At 39.3% G+C, this 21,238-nt stretch overlaps 1 protein-coding gene across 1 annotated transcript in view; it reads left to right on the top strand.

Moving 5' to 3' along the window:
* The window catches only part of LOC105458666 (sushi, von Willebrand factor type A, EGF and pentraxin domain-containing protein 1), a 73,992-nt gene that overhangs the window by 40,406 nt on the left and 12,348 nt on the right, over positions 1–21,238 (top strand). The window contains exons 6-25 of the mRNA XM_011704152.1: positions 1,192–1,332; positions 1,460–1,689; positions 1,872–2,225; positions 3,911–4,285; positions 4,394–4,562; positions 5,244–5,606; positions 5,784–5,966; positions 6,604–6,780; positions 7,740–7,942; positions 8,645–9,268; positions 10,294–10,417; positions 11,450–12,772; positions 13,692–14,144; positions 14,738–14,955; positions 15,067–15,319; positions 15,442–16,283; positions 18,097–18,980; positions 19,786–20,033; positions 20,320–20,451; positions 20,547–20,712. Coding sequence (XP_011702454.1) covers positions 1,192–1,332; positions 1,460–1,689; positions 1,872–2,225; positions 3,911–4,285; positions 4,394–4,562; positions 5,244–5,606; positions 5,784–5,966; positions 6,604–6,780; positions 7,740–7,942; positions 8,645–9,268; positions 10,294–10,417; positions 11,450–12,772; positions 13,692–14,144; positions 14,738–14,955; positions 15,067–15,319; positions 15,442–16,283; positions 18,097–18,980; positions 19,786–20,033; positions 20,320–20,451; positions 20,547–20,712 — 7,462 coding nt within the window. The remainder of the gene's footprint in view (positions 1–1,191; positions 1,333–1,459; positions 1,690–1,871; positions 2,226–3,910; positions 4,286–4,393; positions 4,563–5,243; positions 5,607–5,783; positions 5,967–6,603; positions 6,781–7,739; positions 7,943–8,644; positions 9,269–10,293; positions 10,418–11,449; positions 12,773–13,691; positions 14,145–14,737; positions 14,956–15,066; positions 15,320–15,441; positions 16,284–18,096; positions 18,981–19,785; positions 20,034–20,319; positions 20,452–20,546; positions 20,713–21,238) is intronic.

The raw sequence follows: 21,238 nt of genomic DNA, 5'->3' as shown, positions 1-21,238 counted from the left end.
TATACATATATTATATATATATATATATATATATATATATATATACCTATATGTATATATGTATATATTACTCATTTGTTACAACAACGACATAATTTAAAAATTATTATTTTTTAGTAGCTTACAAGGAACGAAAACATAGAGAAAAAAAAGAAGAAACTAAACTTTAAAAATAAACTTTTATTCCTCTACAATCAGTTATTACATCAAAACTATATTTCAAAATTAATACAAAATTGATTAATGATTCAAAACATTCAAACTCATTTTTTTTTATTTCTAATTTTTTTTTAGTTGTGTCGTGTTGTAGCGAATAAGCGATATAATATAAATGTATATATACATACATACACAAATATAGCTTTGGCAGATTTTAAGGGGGAAGTCTGATTTAGCACGCTGAAAAATTAGGTGACTTTGGAAATTTTTTTTTAGGAAACTATACAACCAATCCTTCTGAACTGTATAGGGTAATTTCTTACACTATTGAACTAACAAAAAAATATTTTTTTGTCCGAAAGAAAGTATTTATTATGGAAGTAATAACAACTTCTTATTCGGCTCGTCGGCGAGCGGCGTGCAATAATATAGCGTCGCTTGTATTTATCTGAAATAGAAATCCAAAAAGATTATTGTTTATTAAGAGTTTACGCATTAACTGAACCTATTTTTAAAGAAAATAATGCGAAATTGTGAAAATCGCGACACTTGGAAAAAAAGGTAGCAATTTTGACAAAAAATTTTTCGCGTTTATTATGCAATAAAAATTATTTAATCAAATAATATTATAAACTGTGGTTCAAGTTATTGGGGAAGTATTTGTGCAAATGTGTGCAAAGGCCCAAGTCAATCGGATGAATAATTTTTGAATTATCTTGCACGCCGCCACCGTCGAATAAATGTTATTATTACTTGCATAATAAATACTTTTTTCTGGCAAAAAAAATATTTTTTTGTTAGTTCAATAGTATAAGAAATTACCCTATAAAGTTCAAAAGGATTGGTTGAATAGTTTCCTTAAAAAAAATTCCAAAATAGTCACCTAATTTTTCAGCGTGCTAAACCAGACTCCTCCCTTAATAAAATAGCACTTCTGATGCTAATAATTATTTCGGAAAGAAGAAAATAATGTCGCATACATCGATATTGAAAGGGGCTGCGTTTTCACATTGTTGGCAAAAATATATATAGGTTTCTGGGCGTCCAAGCAACCGAATCCGCACTCGGGCGAGTGCGTGGACGTCGCCTTGACGGATGACCAGCAAACGTGGGAGCTGACCACGTGCGAGTCGCTTCTTCCTTTCATGTGCCGCGCCGACGCCTGTCCTTCCGGTAAGTCCGTGAATTGCGGGCGACGTAAGACCGCGCGCGCGGGCCGCGCGTTCACCATATATGTAGCACGTATTTCACGTGAAACGGGAAACGATAATCCACCGTGACGGGATAACACTCTCCGCAGGTTCGTTCCACTGCTCGAACGGCAAGTGCATTAACGCGGCGTTCAAATGCGACAAGCAGGACGACTGCGGCGATTATTCCGACGAATTGGACTGCCCGGCTAATTGCCAGTATTACATGGCGAGCAGCGGCGACGTCGTGGAGAGCCCGAATTATCCGCACAAATATGCACCCCTCAGCAACTGCAAGTGGACGCTGGAGGGCCCTCAAGGACACAACATTCTCCTGCAGGTGAGGTCACTTCGGCCAGTTATACTTCGATAAACGTTCCCTCGTTCAGTATAGGCTAATGACACTTAATGTCGCGTAATATATGCCGTAAAAAAAAAAAACAACTCTTCCGCGCGGAGACCACTTTGAAACGGAATTGCAAAACAAATGCAAAACAAAGTCATGGATTCCGCGTGTTTCAGTTCCAAGAATTCGAGACCGAGAAGAGCTTCGACATAGTGCAGATCCTCGTGGGCGGTAGAACCGAGGAGAAGTCCGTGAATCTCGCGACCCTGTCCGGCAAGCAGGACCTCAGCAACAAGCTCTTCGTCTCGGCCTCGAACTTTATGATCATCAAATTCAGCTCCGACGCCTCGGTGGAGAGAAAGGGCTTCCGCGCCTCGTGGAAGACCGAGCCGCAGACCTGCGGCGGGATCCTCAGGGCGACGCCGCAGGGACAGGTGCTCATGTCCCCGGGATATCCGCAAAATTATCCCGGAGGATTGGAGTGTCTGTACATCCTGCAGGCTCAGCCGGGACGCATAATGTCTCTGGAAGTACGTTGAAATCTCACACACACACATCCGTTTTGCTTCAATCGTAATACTTATTTCTCAAACAGCGTTTGAAAATTGCTTTGAACGGCCCAGATAACATGAAGTCTCTAAAATCGGGACATACAGACGCCTTTTAAACGTCTCTCATAAAGATGTTTTTTAAAGCGTTTTCAATGAGACTTAAGATATAAGAATTAAGAAAATTGAACAATCGCTATCGATTATTCTTCTTACGAGATGAATAATTAATCGACTATGATTGGTCAATTTTCGTAATTCTTAAGTCTTAAGTCTCATTGCAGACGCAGCATATAGATGTTTCTTAAAGCGGCTACGATGAGCATTAAGATATAAGAATTAAGAAAATTGAACAATCGCTATCGACTATTCTTCTTATGTGAGATAAATAATCGACTATGATTGGTCAATTTTCTTAAATCTTAAGTCTTAAGTCTCATTGCAGACACCGCTTAAGACGTCTTTAAGACATATTTAAACTGGCGTCTATAATAAGATTTTAGGGCTTAAAACTTAAGCTTTAAGCCTTAAACCATAAGAAATTGATTAATCATCATTGTCCAATAATAGTCAATTATTCTTCTCGCATTCGACTGTGATTTGTTAATTTCTTACGGCTTGAGCTTAAGTTTTACGCCTTAAAATCTCATTGTAGACGCCGCTTAAGATATCTTAAAATATGTCTTAAATCTTAATCTTAAATATGTCCCGATTTTAAACTTTATATTGTCTGGGAAAGCAGGGAATGGAAAGTTACTTTTTAAAAGTAACTAGTTATCGTTACTCGTTGCCGAGTTAAAGAATAACTAGTTACCGTTACTAGTTACTGATTTTTAAAAATAACTCGTTACCGTTACTTTTTAAGTAACGGTTTGTTACTTTTCCATTACTTTTTTAATGCTGAAACAAGATCAATCTAAATAATTTAAGGTGCAATTTTTTGTTTTAATATTAATAAAAGCAATACAACAATGACACTAGACGATATATAAAAATACAACCAGGAAAATGAAGGCTTTTTCGATATGAGCTAGAGCTTCAAGCTTTGTGCTTAATATTTCGAAATAATTTATATATACATATCCAATTTTACAAACTACGCGCCAATTAAATTTTCGATCTTGAAACGCAATTCAGCTGATTTTTTTCACAATAAATTTTTTAAAGTATTTTAAGATGCATATATAACGTAAAAATATCTTATTAAAGTACTTGTCAATTTAATTTGTGATATTAATTGATTTATGGCATTCTTAAGATGTCATAAATCAATCACAGAGTCATATTAATATTTTAAGACATTATTTAAAACAGTCTTAAAATAAGAGTAAATTATATAAAAACTAGCTAAAAATTGAAGATTGAATATACATACGAAAATTTTGTTATAAATGCAAAAAGCTCAAAATACAAAAAGTAACGATACAAGTAACTGCAGTATAATTTGTTACCGTTACCGAAAAAAATGTAACTACGTTACCGTTACAGTTACCAAAAAAAAATAAAATAACGTCATTACCAATCCGTTACCAAAAAAAAAAGTAACTGTAACGATAACGGCGTTACAAGTTACAAGTAACGAGTTACTTCTAATCAATCTCTTTGGGGAAGACGACATAAAAGCGCCAGTGAAATTCGAGGATGCATCTAATCTTCTCGTTTCTCAGATCGAGGACTTGGATCTCGAAATGAATCGGGATTACATTCTCGTGAGGGACGGGGATTCGCCTATGAGCCGACCGATCGCGCGTCTCACCGGGAAATCGGAGGACAATCCGACCGTGATCATGTCCACCGGCAGCAATTTGTACCTGTACTTCAAGACGAGCCTCGGCGATTCCAAGCGTGGCTTCAGCATACGCTTCACGCAGGGCTGCAAGGCCACGATCATCGCGAGAAACGGCACGGTCCAGTCGCCGTCCTACGGCCTCAACGACTATCCCAACAATCAGGAATGTTTGTACAAGATAAAAAATCCGGATCGGGGGCCGCTGTCGCTGAAATTCAGCAGTTTCAACGTTCACAAAACCGACTACGTGCAGGTAAAGTTCGATTATACGTTATATACGAACGGCGAATAAAAGTTACGTTACACCTCTCCGTCACGTTCGGATTATTATAACTTTCGCTCTTCCGCGGGAAATCGGCAGATATACGACGGCTCCAATACGAACGGTCTGCGCTTGCATTCCGGAAGCGGTTTCACCTCTAACACCCGGCCTAAGATCACGCTCACCGCGGAGAGCGGAGAAATGCTCGTCAGGTTCGCCTCCGACGCTCTGCACAGCAACGCCGGCTGGCAGGCTGAGTTTTCCGCCGGTAAGCCATTTATTTTTCAACACCTGCTCTTATACGTAAAGTAACATGTAAACATATCTTGATCATAAAGCACCTCCACAAATTTTTACGTGAACCCGTTCTAACGAAGAATAAATTAAAAACAAATGTAACTTGAAGAAATAGAGACTCGTATAATGAATAATCGTAAATAGCGCAGTATAGTGCGAGCCGACACGGATGTTGGTGTGCAATAATTTTTTGTGTTACAATAATGGCTCAAAATTGAAGACAGTTTTGTTGAAAAATAATATTTATTTTTAATAAATTTTTAGTAATTTTAATATTTTATTAAAGTAACTTTTCTTACCGCCTTTTTTGAGGAAAATGCAATAAATTGAGGATGCTTTATATTTATGACCAAGACCTGTGTGTAATAATAATAATAATAATATATTATATAATAATAATAATAATAATAATATATTATATAATAATAATAATAATAATAATAATATTAAAACATAATAATAATAGTAATAATAATATATTATAACTATAACATATCATATATCAAGAAAATCTCTATTAATTCTAGATAATTATTTTATTTTATTTTATTTTATCACGTTTGAACAAGTTTATCTATGCGCGATGATAGTGCCAATATTATAAAATTATAAAAATGAGTGGCTAAATTATCAAAATTATTAAATATTTTAGATTGTCCCCCGCTGCAACCCGGCGAGGGAGCTCTAGCGTCGAGCCGGGACACAGCTTTCGGCACTGTAGTTACGTTCTCCTGCCCGCTGGGGCAAGAGTTCGCCACGGGCAAATCGAGAATTTCCACAGAGTGTCTCCCCGGTGGGAATTGGTCTGTTACGTATATACCCAAATGCCAAGAGGTGTACTGCGGCCCGGTACCTCAGATCGATAACGGCTTCTCGATTGGCTCTTCGAACGTGACTTACCGAGGACTGGCGACCTACCAGTGTTACGCGGGTTTCGCGTTTCCCTCCGGAAGACCCACGGAAAAGGTTTCTTGCTTGGCCGACGGAAGATGGGAAAAGAAGCCGTCCTGCTTAGGTTCGTTAACAATTTTATCCACTCGACTTGTTAGATGCAATATTAAATGAAGTAGAATTACATTTAAAAACTGCACTCATCATTTCGTTTTCAGCACAGAGTAGAAAAAAATTGTATTTAATTTTTAAACATAATAAAATTAGATTTAAGAACCACGCATATCATTTTTGTTCTCAGCATCTCAGTGCGCTCCGCTGCCAGAGGCACCTCACTCTAACATAACTATCTTGAACGGAGGCGGCCGGAGCTACGGCACGATTGTCAGATTCGAGTGCGAGCCCGGCTACGTTCGAAGCGGACACCCCGTCATTCTTTGCATGAGCAACGGTACCTGGTCCGACGAAGTGCCGACATGTTCGCGTAAGTATAAATAAACGACTCGACCAATAATAAATATACCGCGTCCAGCAAACGAAAATTTTTTGAAATGGATGCACAGAAAGAACGATTTTATTGAAAGATCTAAAAATTTTGCTACATAAAACCAGATCTGAAAATAATTTTTTGTTGAATTATTAAAATAATTTGTTGAAATGTATAAAACTGATAAGCATTGCTATAAAATGTTTTGATATTCCAGCAATCACTTTGACTCTCGCACAAAATTATTTTGATTATTGAACAAAAATTATTTTCATATCTGGATTCAGCAAATTTGTTCTTTCTGTGTAGAAATGAATTCACTTCGACATTTTCGAATTGGCGCTTCTGATTCTTCGAATCTATTTGAATAAAAAAATAATATATGACGGATATGAATACATCTGAATTCAACATGGCAGATAGTTCATTTCATACTTCAATTTGTTTGAATCAAAAAATAATATAATAGGGACAGAAATGCATCTCCGGACTCTAAATAGCGTCCACTCGAATAAATTAAGATGAATTGCAATTTTCAATTCATTTGAATTAATTTTCGTTTACTGGGCCATTATTTTGACATCGATATCAAATTAAATAGATAACATAATGATTCCTTTTCTCTTCTTTATAGGTGCTAAATGTCCGCAGCTACCTACGATTAAAAATGGATTCGTTGTTGATATCGGCAGGGATTACTTCTTCGGCGATGAAGTCAGGGTGCAGTGCAACAGAGGCTACAAACTAACTGGATCGAATATCATACAGTGCGGTCCTTATCAACGATTTGATAACGTGCCCACTTGCGAAGGTATAGATTCTACGTAAATTGTTTATTATATTAAAAAACAAAATGTGATTAGGCTCCGATAATTAAAATTTAAAATTAATAATAGTATAGAGCAAGGAGCCAAGCTAGATATTCGTGCTAAAACGAAGTATATTAATCAGAATTAATTACATACGATAATTTACAACTAAACGATCGCATCGGCTTAACATCAAGCCTTCCTGAGTCATATTTTACAATTTCTTAATCGTGCGTCACATTCTTCCGTTACATAAAAACCGTATTCGGGAACGCAATCTAATACATAGTTTCATATATCGAATATATTTCTTCATTAAACTATGTGTATGTTTTTCAAAGTTATGTCTAATAAAATCAAACAACGGTAATTGGAAAAAAACGCATCTTTTCGCCCGCGTGAATTAAATTAAAAAATAAAAAGTGATTCGGCTCCGATAATTAAAATTTAAAATTAATAATAAGATAGGGCAAGGAGCCAAGCTAGATATTCGTGCTAAAACGAAGTATATTAATCAGAATTAATTACATACGATAATTTACAAACGATCGCTTCGGCTTAACATCAAGCCTTCCTCAGTCATATTTTACAATTTCTTAACCGTATGTCATATTCTTCCGTTACATAAAAACCGTATTCAGGAATGCAGTCTAATATATAATTTCGTATATCGAATACATTTCTTCATTAAACTATGTATATTCTCCAAAGTTATGTCTAATTAAAATAAAAAACGGTAATCCGAAAAAACGCGTCTTTTCGCCCGCGTGAATTAAATTAAAAAACAAAAAAGTGATTAGACTTTGATAATTAAAATTTAAAATTAATAACAGTTTAGGGCAAGTTAGATATTTGTTTATTATAATTTTTGTTAGAAATAATTAATTGACTCGACGTCGAGATCAATCATTTGGAATGAGAAACGGGTGGTTAACTCATATTCTTCCATCTGTCTCTGTAGATATAAACGAATGCACATCGAGCCAATGCGACCTGGCGTCCACGGAGTGCATAAACAATCCCGGTGCATTTACTTGTAAATGCAAATCCGGCTTTGCACCGACCATGGAGTGTCGGCCTATCGGAGATCTTGGTTTAATCAACGGCGGCATTCCCGACGAGTCGATCACCGTTTCAAGCTCGGAAAATGGATATACAAAAACTGTAAGTTACATTGACCTTTTCTGTTCATATCCCTAGTAAACAAGAATGGATTGAAATAAATTTAAAAAAATTTATTTCAATGTTCGCAAACGCGTACTTTTGAAATACTTGAAATACTTTGAAGTACTCTGAATCCATTTCAATGTCAAATGCCTTTATATTCATTTATAGGAATTGCATGAATCACATTTTCTATGCCATTCAATCCAAAATAAATTCAGCTTTAAAAAGTAAACCGTGAATACTGGTTAATTCAAAATTCTAGATAGAAAATGCTGTTTTTTCAATCTAATTAAGATTGAATTGTTTCAATAAAAAAAAAATATTTTTTGGTTTAGATGGATTGAAGCAATGCATTTCCTAGTCACAATTTTTGTCCTAGTCACAATTAATATAATATAATGATATTATATATTAATATTATATTAAAAAATATTATATTATTATCATATTATAAAATAGAAATGCATTTATTTCCACGGAGGCCAATCAATTTCAACTTCTCGAAATAAAAAATTGTAATCCTTTCCCGTTTACTGAGCAGCCAAAAATGTTGTGATTGATGTTGAACCGATCCACATTAATTCCATGTCAATTCAACGTCGATTTAACGTCAATCGACCAACCATTTCTAACTAATCTTTCAGTGTCCTTTCCTTTTATGATATTAAATATACTCATGTGCTTTCTACTTTTTCGAAGGGTATTCGTTTGAACAACGGCGATGGATGGTGCGGCAACAACATCGAGCCGGGCGCGAACTGGGCGACGGTCGACATGAAGGCGCCGACGATCATTCGCGGCTTCCGCACGCAGGTCGTCGCCAGGATCGACGGGAACATCGCGTACGCGTCGGCCGTGCGGATTCAGTACACGAACGATCTGACGGACGTCTTCAAGGATTACACCAATCCGGACGGCACGCCGGTGGAGTTCAGGATCCTGGAGGCGACGCTCTCCATCCTGAATCTACCTGTGCCAATCGAGGCGCGCTACTTGCGATTCAAAATACAGGATTACATCGGCGCGCCGTGCATGAAGCTCGAGATAATGGGCTGCACCAGACTGGAGTGCTCGGACATTAACGAGTGCGTTGTCAGGAACGGCGGCTGCCAACAAAAGTGCATCAACAGCCCCGGCAGCTATTCCTGCATGTGCAACACGGGCTTCGAATTGTACAAGGGCAACGGCACGGCCGGATTTGACTTGGCCAAGTCGGAGACTGGCGAGAGGGATGGCGATTTTTATCAGAGAAACAAAACGTGCGTGCCGGTGATGTGCCCGCCGTTGACGGCACCGGAGAACGGAAAATTATTGTCGACCAAGGTAAAATAAAAATTAAATAGTAAGGGAAGGGGAGGGCAAATAGTGTCATTTTTAATTTCTCCTCTTTTCCGCGTCTATTTTATTACTACTCATTAATAGAAAGACAGTTCTCAAGCATCTTCTGAAAATGCAGTAAAAATTAAAAGCCAAATATAGCTAGCGGAAAAGTTTAAAATTTTGCATTTGAGTAATAATTGTATTATATATTGTATAATAATAAAAAACTTGGATCTTTCTTTTGATATTTGAAGTTATATTTTCTTAATTGCTGAATCGTTGAATAAAATTTAACTTATTCTATGTCATACGGTACCTTTTTTTCTATATTTTGATATAATTCCTATGCTTGTATATTAATTTTATTTCTCTCAGTAAAGTTTTAAAGGAAAAAGTAGCTCCTGGGGCAAACGATGACAATTTTCAATTGGGTAAATAATGACAAATCAAAAAGCTTTTTTAATATTTGAATATGATTTTTCTAATTTATTTGGGACAATATAAGATTAGTTACAAGGCAAGATCCAGAATAAATGTGATTTCAATAAGAAATACTAGCAAATAATGTTACTACTGTTTATCAATAAATAAAAATTTACATGTGGCAGAGTATAGAAATTAATATAAATTACTTTATCTAATAAAAATGTCAAAAGAAAGATCGATTAGGAGTTAAGAATTATGTATTTTGTAATTGTCCCATAAGATGTCATTATTTATCCATAGAGTGAGACATAGTGACAAATGTAGGTTTCATTTTTTATAAAAATCTAGCCTGTATACATGACTTATGAAAACACTAATTAAGTTTTTTGTACATTTGAAAGTGGAAAGTACTCTTTTAGTGAAAAATCATATCTTGTAAACTTGAAATTAGCTTGTAGGAGAGAGAGGAAAAAATCCGTCACTATTTGCCTCCCCTCCCTTATCATTTTTAAATCATCCGAGTAGAATGTTCATTGTTATAATTATATATTATTTATTATTATTATAATATCGCTACATAAATATTATATATCGTTTATTAGGAGCAGCATCACTTTGGCGATCTCGTCAGATTTCAGTGCAATTTTGGCTACGTCTTATCTGGATCTTCGGCTGTAATTTGCACCTCTGCCGGAGTTTGGAATGGAACTATTCCCGAATGTCAATGTAAGTGCAAAACACAAAATTACAATTAAATTTTCGTCGCATTCCCGAAGTATCATGTAGAAAAGGATACGATCTTCCTACAAGAAATATATTTTTTATATTCATACTCAAGTAAATGTAATACATGATCACAGTAACGTAAAATTGACGAAAAATTTTCATCAAGTCTCAGTCAAGATGACATCATTTTGGTCTTATTTAGCCCGCATTCTTTTATACTCTTTCCTCCTCTATCCTTTTTTTTTCAAATAAATTTCTTTTAAAAAAATCCTCGAGTCAAACGTAATATTTTAGTACGCTTAAATATATTTAATGGCGAAATTCTATGAGATTTATAAAGATATAAATCTCATAGAATTTCGCTATTAATTAATATATTTAAATAATTGCGGTTCTTACTTCAAAAAAAGGATTGTTCCTTTAATTTGAATGAATGCCGGCATTCATAAGCTAGGAGTAAAGTTTTCACTCAAATTTTTGGAGCAACTGCATGGCGCACGTCACTAAACATGGACTGTTAAATGACTATAATAGAATGAAATTTCCCACTCAAAAGTGTAGAGTCAATAATTCACTCCTATAGATATTGATCTCGAAAAGAGTGTCCTTCCACTCAAATGAAGTGCGATTTCACTTTAATTTATAGAGCGCAATTTAACTCTTACTTTATAGAGTGTAGCAAATCATTCGAAATGCACTGTCTCAAATTTCACGTTTCGTTATAATTGTATTTTACTCGTTTGACTTATATTTCACTCTTTGAATTTTAAACAGATATCCGGAAAGAACAATTTTGTTGAAAAGTCTAAAAATTTTGCTAAAAACAGATCTGAAAATAATTTGTTGGAAAGTTAAAACTGATAAGTATTGCTATAAAACGTTTTGATATTCTAGCAGTCATTTTGGCTTTCGCACAAAATTATTTTGATTATTGAACAAAAATTATTTTCAGATCTGGATTCAGCAAAATTGTTCTTCCCGTATGAGCTTATTTTCAAAATAATTCAAATGCGTTTTTTTAATTTTTTGCAGACGCGAAATGTGTGTCGCTGCCGGACGATAAGAACGAGGGTCTCACCGTGATCCGAAGCGACGAGGCGAGCGTGCTGGTGCCCTTCAAGCAGAACGTGACCATGAAATGCGGCAGCAACGGCCGCTACCTGCGCAACACCGCGACGTCCGGTTTCCGGCAGTGCGTGTACGATCCCAAGCCCGGCTTGCCCGACTACTGGCTGTCCGGCTTGCAGCCGGCCTGCCCGCGCGTGGAATGCGGCAAGCCGCTTCCCACGCCCGGCGCCGAGTACGGCCAATACTTGGACACCAAGTACCAATCCTCCTTCTTCTTCGGCTGCCAGGACACCTTCAAGCTGGCCGGTCAGACCAACCGCAACGACAACGTCGTGCGCTGTCAGGCCAACGGCGTCTGGGACTTCGGCAACCTGCGGTGCGAGGGTCCGGTCTGCGAGGATCCCGGCAGGCCGAGCGACGGCTACCAAGTGGCGCGCAGCTACGAGCAGGGCTCGGAGGTGCAGTTCGGCTGCAACCGACCCGGCTACATCCTCATCAGCCCGCGGCCGATCGTCTGCATACGCGAGCCCGAGTGCAAGGTCATCAGACCCCTCGGTCTGGCCTCCGGACGTATCCCGGACTCGGCGATAAACGCCACGTCCGAGCGGCCGAACTACGAGGCCAGGAACGTCCGGTTGAACTCGGTGACCGGCTGGTGCGGCAAGCAGGAGGCCTTCACCTACGTGAGCGTCGATCTCGGTCGCGTATACCGGGTGAAGGCGATCCTCGTGAAGGGCGTGATCACGAACGACATCGTCGGCCGGCCCACGGAGATACGTTTCTTCTACAAGCAGGCGGAGAACGAGAATTACGTCGTCTACTTCCCGAATTTCAATCTGACCATGCGCGACCCCGGGAATTACGGCGAGCTGGCGATGATCACCCTGCCCAAGTACGTGCAGGCCCGTTTCGTCATCCTCGGTATCGTCAGCTACATGGACAACGCGTGTCTGAAGTTCGAGCTGATGGGCTGCGAGGAGCCGGTGACCGAGCCGTTGCTGGGCTACGACTACGGATTCTCGCCATGCGTGGACAACGAGGCGCCGGTCTTCCAGAACTGCCCGCAGCAACCGATTGTCGTGCAGAAGGGCGCGAACGGGGAGTTGCTGCCGGTGAACTTCACCGTGCCGACCGCCGTCGACAACAGCGGCAGTATCGCCCGTGTGGAAGTGAAGCCTCAGAGCTTCAAAACGCCCATTCGAATCTTCGAGGACACGTTCGTGAAATACATAGCCTTCGATTACGACGGCAACGTAGCCATCTGCGAGATCAACATCACTGTTCCGGGTTGGTGACAATTACAACTTGATCTGATTTTTTATTTTGCAATAAGATTTAAAAAAAACTCCCAAGAATGTCGAAAATAATAAAGTAGAAAAATAGGGCTAATGGGAGCTACGGCGCGGTAAATAGAGCGCAGATAGTCTTGATGTTTGCGTTAAGGTGGTTTTATCGTGCAAGTCCCAGTCAAAAGTTAGTCCCTCCATATAACTAATAATTCAATAAAAATAAACGTAATTCAATAAAAACATTTCGCATAGACTGTACATATGCGATTGAGTGACATTTACGTGACAATGTCACACCACGAGTCGAGTTGACGTTGAGCGATAAAACCACCTTAAAAGATCTTTAATCGAATATTTGTTAATTTTATTTTATATTTGATCTAGATTTGCTTTGCGTTTTAATAGCGTACTCTTAAAAGTATACCAGTCATTCTATGTGATATTACATTAAAATGTTAATTTAATTAATATTAATTACCCAGCAAACGAAAATGAATTGAAATGGATAGAAATTAATTTATTTCGATATTTCTGAATTGGCGCTTTTGATTTTTCAAAACCATTTGAATCCAAAAATAATATAATATACGGACACTAATACATTAGAATTTACCTAACATGATGAATAGCTCATTTTGTATTTCAATTTATTTGAATCCAAAAGTAATACAATACAGACATGAATTATACATCCGAATTCAACTGTTTAACATGATCAATGAACTCATTTCGTATTTCAATTTATTTGAATTAAAAAAATAATATGATAGGGACGTGAATGCATCTTTTCGACTCTAAAGCGTCAACTCGGATAAATTAAAATGAGTTGCAATTTTTAATTCATTTGAATTAATTTTCGTTTGCCGGGTAATATTAGCTATTTTTATTTTAAATTAATTGATATTCTTATGTCACAGATATAACTCCGCCGAAGCTGAGCTGTCCCCAGAGCTACGTAATCGAGCTGATCGACCGACAGGAGAGCTACTCCATCAATTTCAACGAGACACGGAAACGCATCAACGCCACGGACGCTTCCGGTCCTGTGAAGATCACGTTCGTACCGGAACGCGCGATCATTCGAATCGGCGACTTTGAAAACGTCACGGTGTACGCAACGGACTCCAGCGGCAACAGAGCGACTTGTCACTTCCAAGTTTCCGTCCAGGCGACACCATGCGTCGATTGGGAACTGAAACCGCCGGCTAATGGCGGTCTAAAGTGCGTCCCCGGAGACAAGGGTATGCAGTGCATAGCGACATGCAAGGCTGGGTACAGATTCACCGACGGCTCGCCCGTAAAGACATTCGGGTGTGACGTCAACAAACGGTGGATGCCCTCGTCGGTGGTGCCAGACTGTGTTTCCGAAAGTAAGTTTCTTATTCTTGGATTATCTTTATTTTATTCGGTGCATTACTATTTTATACCATCTCAGTAAACGAGAATGGATTGATTGAGATTGAAAAAAATTCATTTCAACTTTCGCGAATGCGCACTTCTGAAAATCTGAATCCATTTCAATGCCTTTGTATTCATTTGTAGGAATTGCATGAAGCATGTTTTTTTATGCCATTCAATCCATTAAAATTCTGCTTTTAAGAAGTAAATCGTGAATACTGATTAATTTAAAATTCTAGACAGGAAAAATGCAGTTTTTTTCAATCTAATTAAATTTAAAAAAAAGTTTTTCCGCAAAAATGGATCATGAATATTATTCAATTAAAAATTGTGACTAGGAAATGCATTGTTTCAATCCATCTAAATCCAAAACATATTATATTACCTATATTAATATTGTATTATATTTGTATTATAAAAAAAAATAGAATTGCATTCATTTCCACGGAGGCCAAATCCATTTCAATGCATAAATTTAAAAATTTTAATCCATTTTAGTCCTTTCCCGTTTACTATGGGATTTTATCTAATATAATTTATTTATAATAAACTATTGTCTCTCTAGACACACAACAGGCGGATTACCATGTAATTGCCTCGGTAACTTATCGTGCGAATGGCGCCGTTTCTCGATCCTGCCTGCCGATGTACCAGGACCTCATGTCTCAGCATTACACGAATCTTAACAGTATCTTGACTCAACGTTGCTCCGCCATCAACGTGAATATGAACGTGTCTTTCGTCAAATCGATACCTTTACTGATTGAAGAGAATGTTCTCAAGGTATGGATCTTAATTGTACAAGATTTTAATAATTCAAGTTTAATTAAATCAAGAGATTTACTTATTGATGAGAAAAACGAGATCAACACAAATTCTCAACGTAAATTTCAGATGGACTTTATTTTGGTGATCGTTCCGGCGCAACGTCAACCGCAATTGTACGACTTTTGTGGATCCACGTTGAATCTGATCTTCGATTTATCGGTCCCTTACGCGAGCGCAGTTATCGAGCCTCTGTTGAACGTTTCCGCGATTGGCAATCAGTGCCCGCCTCTCCGTGCTCTCAAGTCGTCTATCAGCAGGGGCTTCACGTGTAGCATCGGCGAAGTGTTGAACATGGACACCAACGACGTTCCCCGTTGCCGTAAGTATATATAGCCATATTTCGTATGATGTTTTAATTAAACATTAATGCTTACAATTTTCTTATAAATCAATCTTTAAATAAATTCTACACTACAAGACCTCCTCCTCACGCGTTTTCAGTGCATTGTCCCGCCGGAACCTTCGCCGGGGAGAAGCAGAAGCAGTGCACGGCCTGCCCGAAGGGCTTATACCAGAACAGCGACCGTCAAGGCGCCTGCCTGCGTTGCCCGTTCGGCACGTACACGAAGGAGGAGGGCTCGAAGAGCATAGACGACTGCATACCGGTCTGCGGCTACGGCACGTACTCGCCCACCGGTCTCGTGCCCTGCCTCGAGTGCCCCAGGAACAGCTACACCGGCGAGCCGCCGGTCGGCGGCTACAAGGACTGCCAGACCTGTCCGGCCGGAACCTTCACCTACCAGCCGGCCGCGCCCGGTCGCGATCGCTGCCGCGCCAAATGCTCGCCGGGCATGTACTCGGACACGGGGCTCGCGCCCTGCGCCCAGTGCCCCAAGAACTTCTTCCAGCCGCAGCACGGCGCGACCACGTGCGTCGAGTGTCCCACGAACATGTACACGGACGGGACCGGCTCGGTCGGCCGCGAGGAGTGCAAGCCCGTCCAGTGCACCGACAGCGTGTGCCAGCACGGCGGTCTATGCGTGCCGATGGGACACGGCGTACACTGCTACTGTCCGGCCGGCTTCTCCGGCAGACGCTGCGAGATCGACATCGACGAGTGCGCGTCTCAGCCGTGCTACAACGGTGCCACTTGCATCGATCTGCCGCAGGGCTACAGGTGCCAGTGCGCCAACAGCTACTCCGGCGTCAATTGCCAGGAGGAGAAGTCGGACTGTTCGAACGACACGTGCCCGGAGAGAGCCATGTGCAAGGACGAGCCTGGGTTCAACAATTATACGTGCCTCTGCCGATCCGGATACACCGGAGTCGATTGCGACATTACCGTAAGTGCTTCTCTTTAGCTTCCCAGCAAACGAAAATCAATCCAAAAGTGAATTAAAAATTGCAATTTATTTTAATTTATCCACTGAGAAGAATTTCCAAGCTTTTTCCATTCAAAAAGATCGAATTATTCTTTTAAAAAGTAACAAACGGATATTTACGATCAACTTGATCGGATAAAAAATCCGATCACTAGTTCATCGGAAATATTATATATTGATCACTTTCTTCTTTTTCCTACAATGATCCTATCTTGGTCCCCTCAAGCAGAGATAAACTTGGCCAAGCTTATAATGCACGGATATATATAAGACACCTGGTAGGCCTCGTCGTCGAGTTCAAAAAATTATGCAATACTCGAGCCGAAATGGAACACGTTCACCTCCCTCGCGGACTCAAGTAAAAGACTGGTGACAGCACTGATTGTGAAAAAAGGGGCTTTCCTGATCGGATATCACATTTGACTTGAAAATTTCGTAGGATAAACCGACAACTAGATCGGACATTACAATTGATCGGATAAAATAATCCATTCAAGTATAATATCCGATCTAGTTATCCATTTAGCAGACGAAATTTTACCGAATAATCGTATAGCGGCTCATTTTCCGTTCACATTTTATCGGAAATCACTTTCCATCGGATAAAGGAAATGATTATTTTGTATCTGATCCGTTTATCGATCGAAAAATGATCGGAAAAGAACTTAAGGGCCCTTCCTAGTCAGCCACAAACTCCGCGTTGACGGTGGCGACGTTATATCGCGGTAGAAATTAGTAGCTTCTTGTCGTATATTAGGCCCGTCCTATAATACGTCCTATAATATCGGTGTTTTAAGTCATAAACCGTGATAATTCTACAGAATAATTGTATGCCGATATCGTAAGCAGTATAAAATTGATCAATCACAATCAAATATGAAGAGAATACTCAACAATTAAAGAAAATAACGGACCTACTCTGATCCGTGTGAAAAGTGTAGACAACGAATTTTGTGTTGCGTGCCATTTTGTTATTATGTGCTTAATTGTGAAAATGTGACTTGTCTCGTATTTATCAAAGTCGTAAAAATGGATGGAAACTATAGTTATTGTCGAATTTTATACATAAATGTATCTTTTCCGTTCCTTTCAACAGCAAATCGTGAGTTTTGCTTGAATAAGCTAATTCACTTTACGTGCCTTTTACGACTATTTACTGACTTTCAGGGGGGAAAGGATAGTTTCCATCCATTTTTACAAGCTTTCTAAAGCGATCCTATTTATTAATTTTATCCAAATCCTCTTTATTTAAAAATGGCACGCAACAAACTTTATGTCATTTCTCGCTGTTTCTCGCTTCTGACGTCACGAATCCAATATGGCCGCGGTGACTAGGAAGGGCCCTTAAACGGTTATTTCCAATCAAAACCATTGGACATTTTTCTCAATGTCCGAATTAGCGCTTCAGAGTCCGGAGATGTTGCATGTCTCTATATATATTATTTTTAGATTCAAGTAAATTGAAACACTAAATGGGCTGTTCATCATATTGAATGATATGTATTCATGTCCATATTATATTACTTTTGAATTCAAGTAAATTCGTAAAATCAGAAGCGTCAATTTAGAAATATCGAGATGAATTCATTTCTATCCATTTCAATTCATTTCTCGTTTGCTGGGTTATTTTTCTTTTAAAAAAGCTATGGCAAAATTCGATAAAGGATATGCGATCAAATCTGTATTTTATCTGTAAACCTCAAACATTTTATAATTCCATTTAAACTGAATTCACATGTGTCTAATTTAATATTTTATTTCTGCACTTTTGCAGATAAATCCTTGCACGGCCAGCGGAAATCCTTGCAGCAACGGCGCGACCTGCGTGGCCCTTCAACAAGGCCGCTACAAGTGCGACTGTATGCCAGGGTGGGAAGGTCAGAGCTGCGAGATCAACACCAACGACTGCGCCGAGCGACCTTGCCTGCTCGGCGCCAACTGCACCGACCTGATCGACGACTTCTCCTGCGACTGCCCGCCCGGCTTCACCGGCAAGCGCTGCCACGAGAAGATCGACCTCTGCTCGGGCAATCCCTGCCTGAACGGGATCTGCGTGGACAAGCTCTTCAGCAGCGAGTGCATCTGCCATCCGGGATGGACCGGTCCGGCCTGCGAGACGAACATCAACGAGTGTACGGGCAGGCCGTGCCGCAACAACGGCCAGTGCATCGACCAAATCGACGACTACACCTGCACCTGCGAGCCCGGTTACACGGGCAAGCAGTGCCAGCACACGATCGACGACTGCGCTTCCGATCCCTGTCAGAATGGGGCCACGTGCGTGGACCAGCTGCAGGGTTTCGTCTGCCGGTGCAGGCCCGGCTTCGTCGGGCTGCAATGCGAGGCGGAGATCGACGAGTGCCAGAGCGACCCCTGCAACCCGGTCGGCACCGATCGCTGCGTCGATCTCGACAACACCTTCGTCTGCCACTGCCGCGACGGCTACACCGGGCCGTCCTGCGAGACCAACGTGGACGACTGCGCGTCCGATCCGTGCCTGAACGGCGCGACGTGCAGAGACGAAGTCGGCGGCTTCAAGTGCGTGTGCCCGGAGGGATGGAGCGGGACGCACTGCCAGACGGACGTCGGCATGTGCCAGAACCGACCGTGCCAGAACGACGCCACCTGCGTAGATCTGTTCATGGACTACTTCTGCGTGTAAGTCCACATATACTGCAATCTCTGCAATGTTTTATTGTGCGATTAATAACCCAGTAAACGGGAAAGGATTAAAATGGTTTAAAATTTTTTAATTCATGGATTGAAGTGGATTTTGGCCTCCGTGGAAGTGAATGCATTTCTATTTTATAATACGAATATAATATAATATTTTTTGAATTAAGTGGATTGAAATACAGTCGAATACTCGATAACTCAAATCTCAAGGGAGGAGCTATAAAAATCTTTAAGTTATCGAAGCTTCGATTTATCAAAGTTTGAGTAAAAGAGAATTGACATGAAAATTCGAACTTACGGAAGCTTTGTACGAGAGTTTATAATTTCCGATTACAATGGCTTTTAAAGGAATTCGAGTTTTCGAGTTATAGAGGTTCGAGTTATCGAGGTTCGAGTTATCGAGGTTCGACTGTAATGCATTTCCTGGTCACAATTTTTAATTGAATAACATTCGTGGTTCATTTTCACAAAAAACTATATTTCATTATAAATCATATATTTTTTTAATTTAATTAGATTGAAGGAACTGTAATTTCTTATCTAGAATTTTAAATTAGCCAGTATTCACGATTTATTTTTTAAAGCTGAACTTTTTTGGATTGAATGGCATAGAAAATGTGCTTCACGCGATTCTGTAAATGAATACAAAGGCATTGGACATTGAAATGGATTTAGATTTTCAGAAGTAGGCATTCGAACGTTGAAATGAATTTTTTTCAATCTACTTCAATCTATTCTCGTGTACTGGTAAAATTCGTTGGTATATACCGAGTTTTTAATCCGACAGCTGCCCGTCCGGCACTGACGGCAAGCAATGCGAAACGGCGCCGGAGCGCTGCATAGGAAATCCGTGCATGCACCACGGCAGCTGTCAAGATTATGGTTCCGGCTTGAATTGCACTTGCCCTAACGATTACATCGGCATCGGCTGTCAATACGAATATGACGCTTGTCAAGCCGGTGCTTGCAAAAACGGGGCCACTTGCATTGACGAGGGTCCTGGATTTACCTGCATATGCCCTCCAGGATATACCGGTATGATTTCAATTATGTCTATCAATTAGCAATAAATCCATCAACTAAGTTTGTCCATTAAAAATTGTTTACTTAAACACATTTATTATTTCGACACCATTAATTCTATTAATGGTCCATCAACTAAGTTTGTCCGTTAAAAATTTGTTTATTTAAACACATTTATTATTTTAACGCTATTAATTCTATATTAATGGGTCCATCAACTAAGTTTGTCCATTAAAAATTGTTTACTTAAACACATCTATTATTTCAAGACTATTAATTCTTTAATTATCTGCATCAGGCAAAACTTGCGAGGAAGATATAATCGACTGCAAAGAGAATTCTTGCCCACCCTCGGCAACCTGTATCGATCTCACGGGCAAATTCTTCTGCCAGTGTCCGTTCAATTTAACTGGCGACGATTGCAGAAAATGTACGTTTCTCAGATTATTTTTTTTTTTTACTAAAATATTACATTAGAGAAATAATTAATTTTCATCGTTCAATCTTGGTTTCAAATTCTTGTAGCTATCCAAGTGGACTACGACTTGTACTTCAGCGATCCTGGACGCAGCAGCGCCTCGCAGGTCATTCCATTCTTCACCGGATCCACAAAGAGCCTAACTGTCGCTATGTGGGTGCAGTTTACGCAGAAAGACGAAGCCGGAATTTTCTTTACTCTTTATGCTGTCAGGTACAGAGTTATTTATATTTTTGTTACACTTCTAATCTTCTTCTATATAGAAATTCCAGCAAACGAAAATGAATTCAAATGAATAGAAATGAATTCGTTTCGACATTTTCGAATTGATTTTTCGAATCCATTTGAGTCAAAAAATAATATAATACAGACATGAAATATGAATACATATCAGAATTCAACGATGAATAGCTCATTTCGTATTTCAATTTATTTGAATTCAAAAATAATATAATACAGACATGAATACATCCTAATTCAACGATGAATAGCTCATTTCGTATTTCAATTTATTTGAATCCAAAAATAATATAATACAGAAACATAAATGCATCTTCGGACTCTAAAGCGCCAATTCGAATAAATTAAAATGAATTGCAATTAAAATCAATTCATTTGAATTAATTTTCGTTTGCTGAGCTATTTGAAATGAATTCATTCTGACATTTCTGAATTGGCGCTTCTGATTTTCCGTTTGAATCTAAAAATAATATGATACGGACGTGAATACATCAGAATT

Source organism: Wasmannia auropunctata, unplaced genomic scaffold (genome assembly GCF_000956235.1).
Source record: "Wasmannia auropunctata unplaced genomic scaffold, wasmannia.A_1.0 LD334459.1, whole genome shotgun sequence".
NCBI lineage: Eukaryota > Metazoa > Arthropoda > Insecta > Hymenoptera > Formicidae > Wasmannia > Wasmannia auropunctata.
This window is presented reverse-complemented; position numbering and strand designations above follow the sequence as displayed.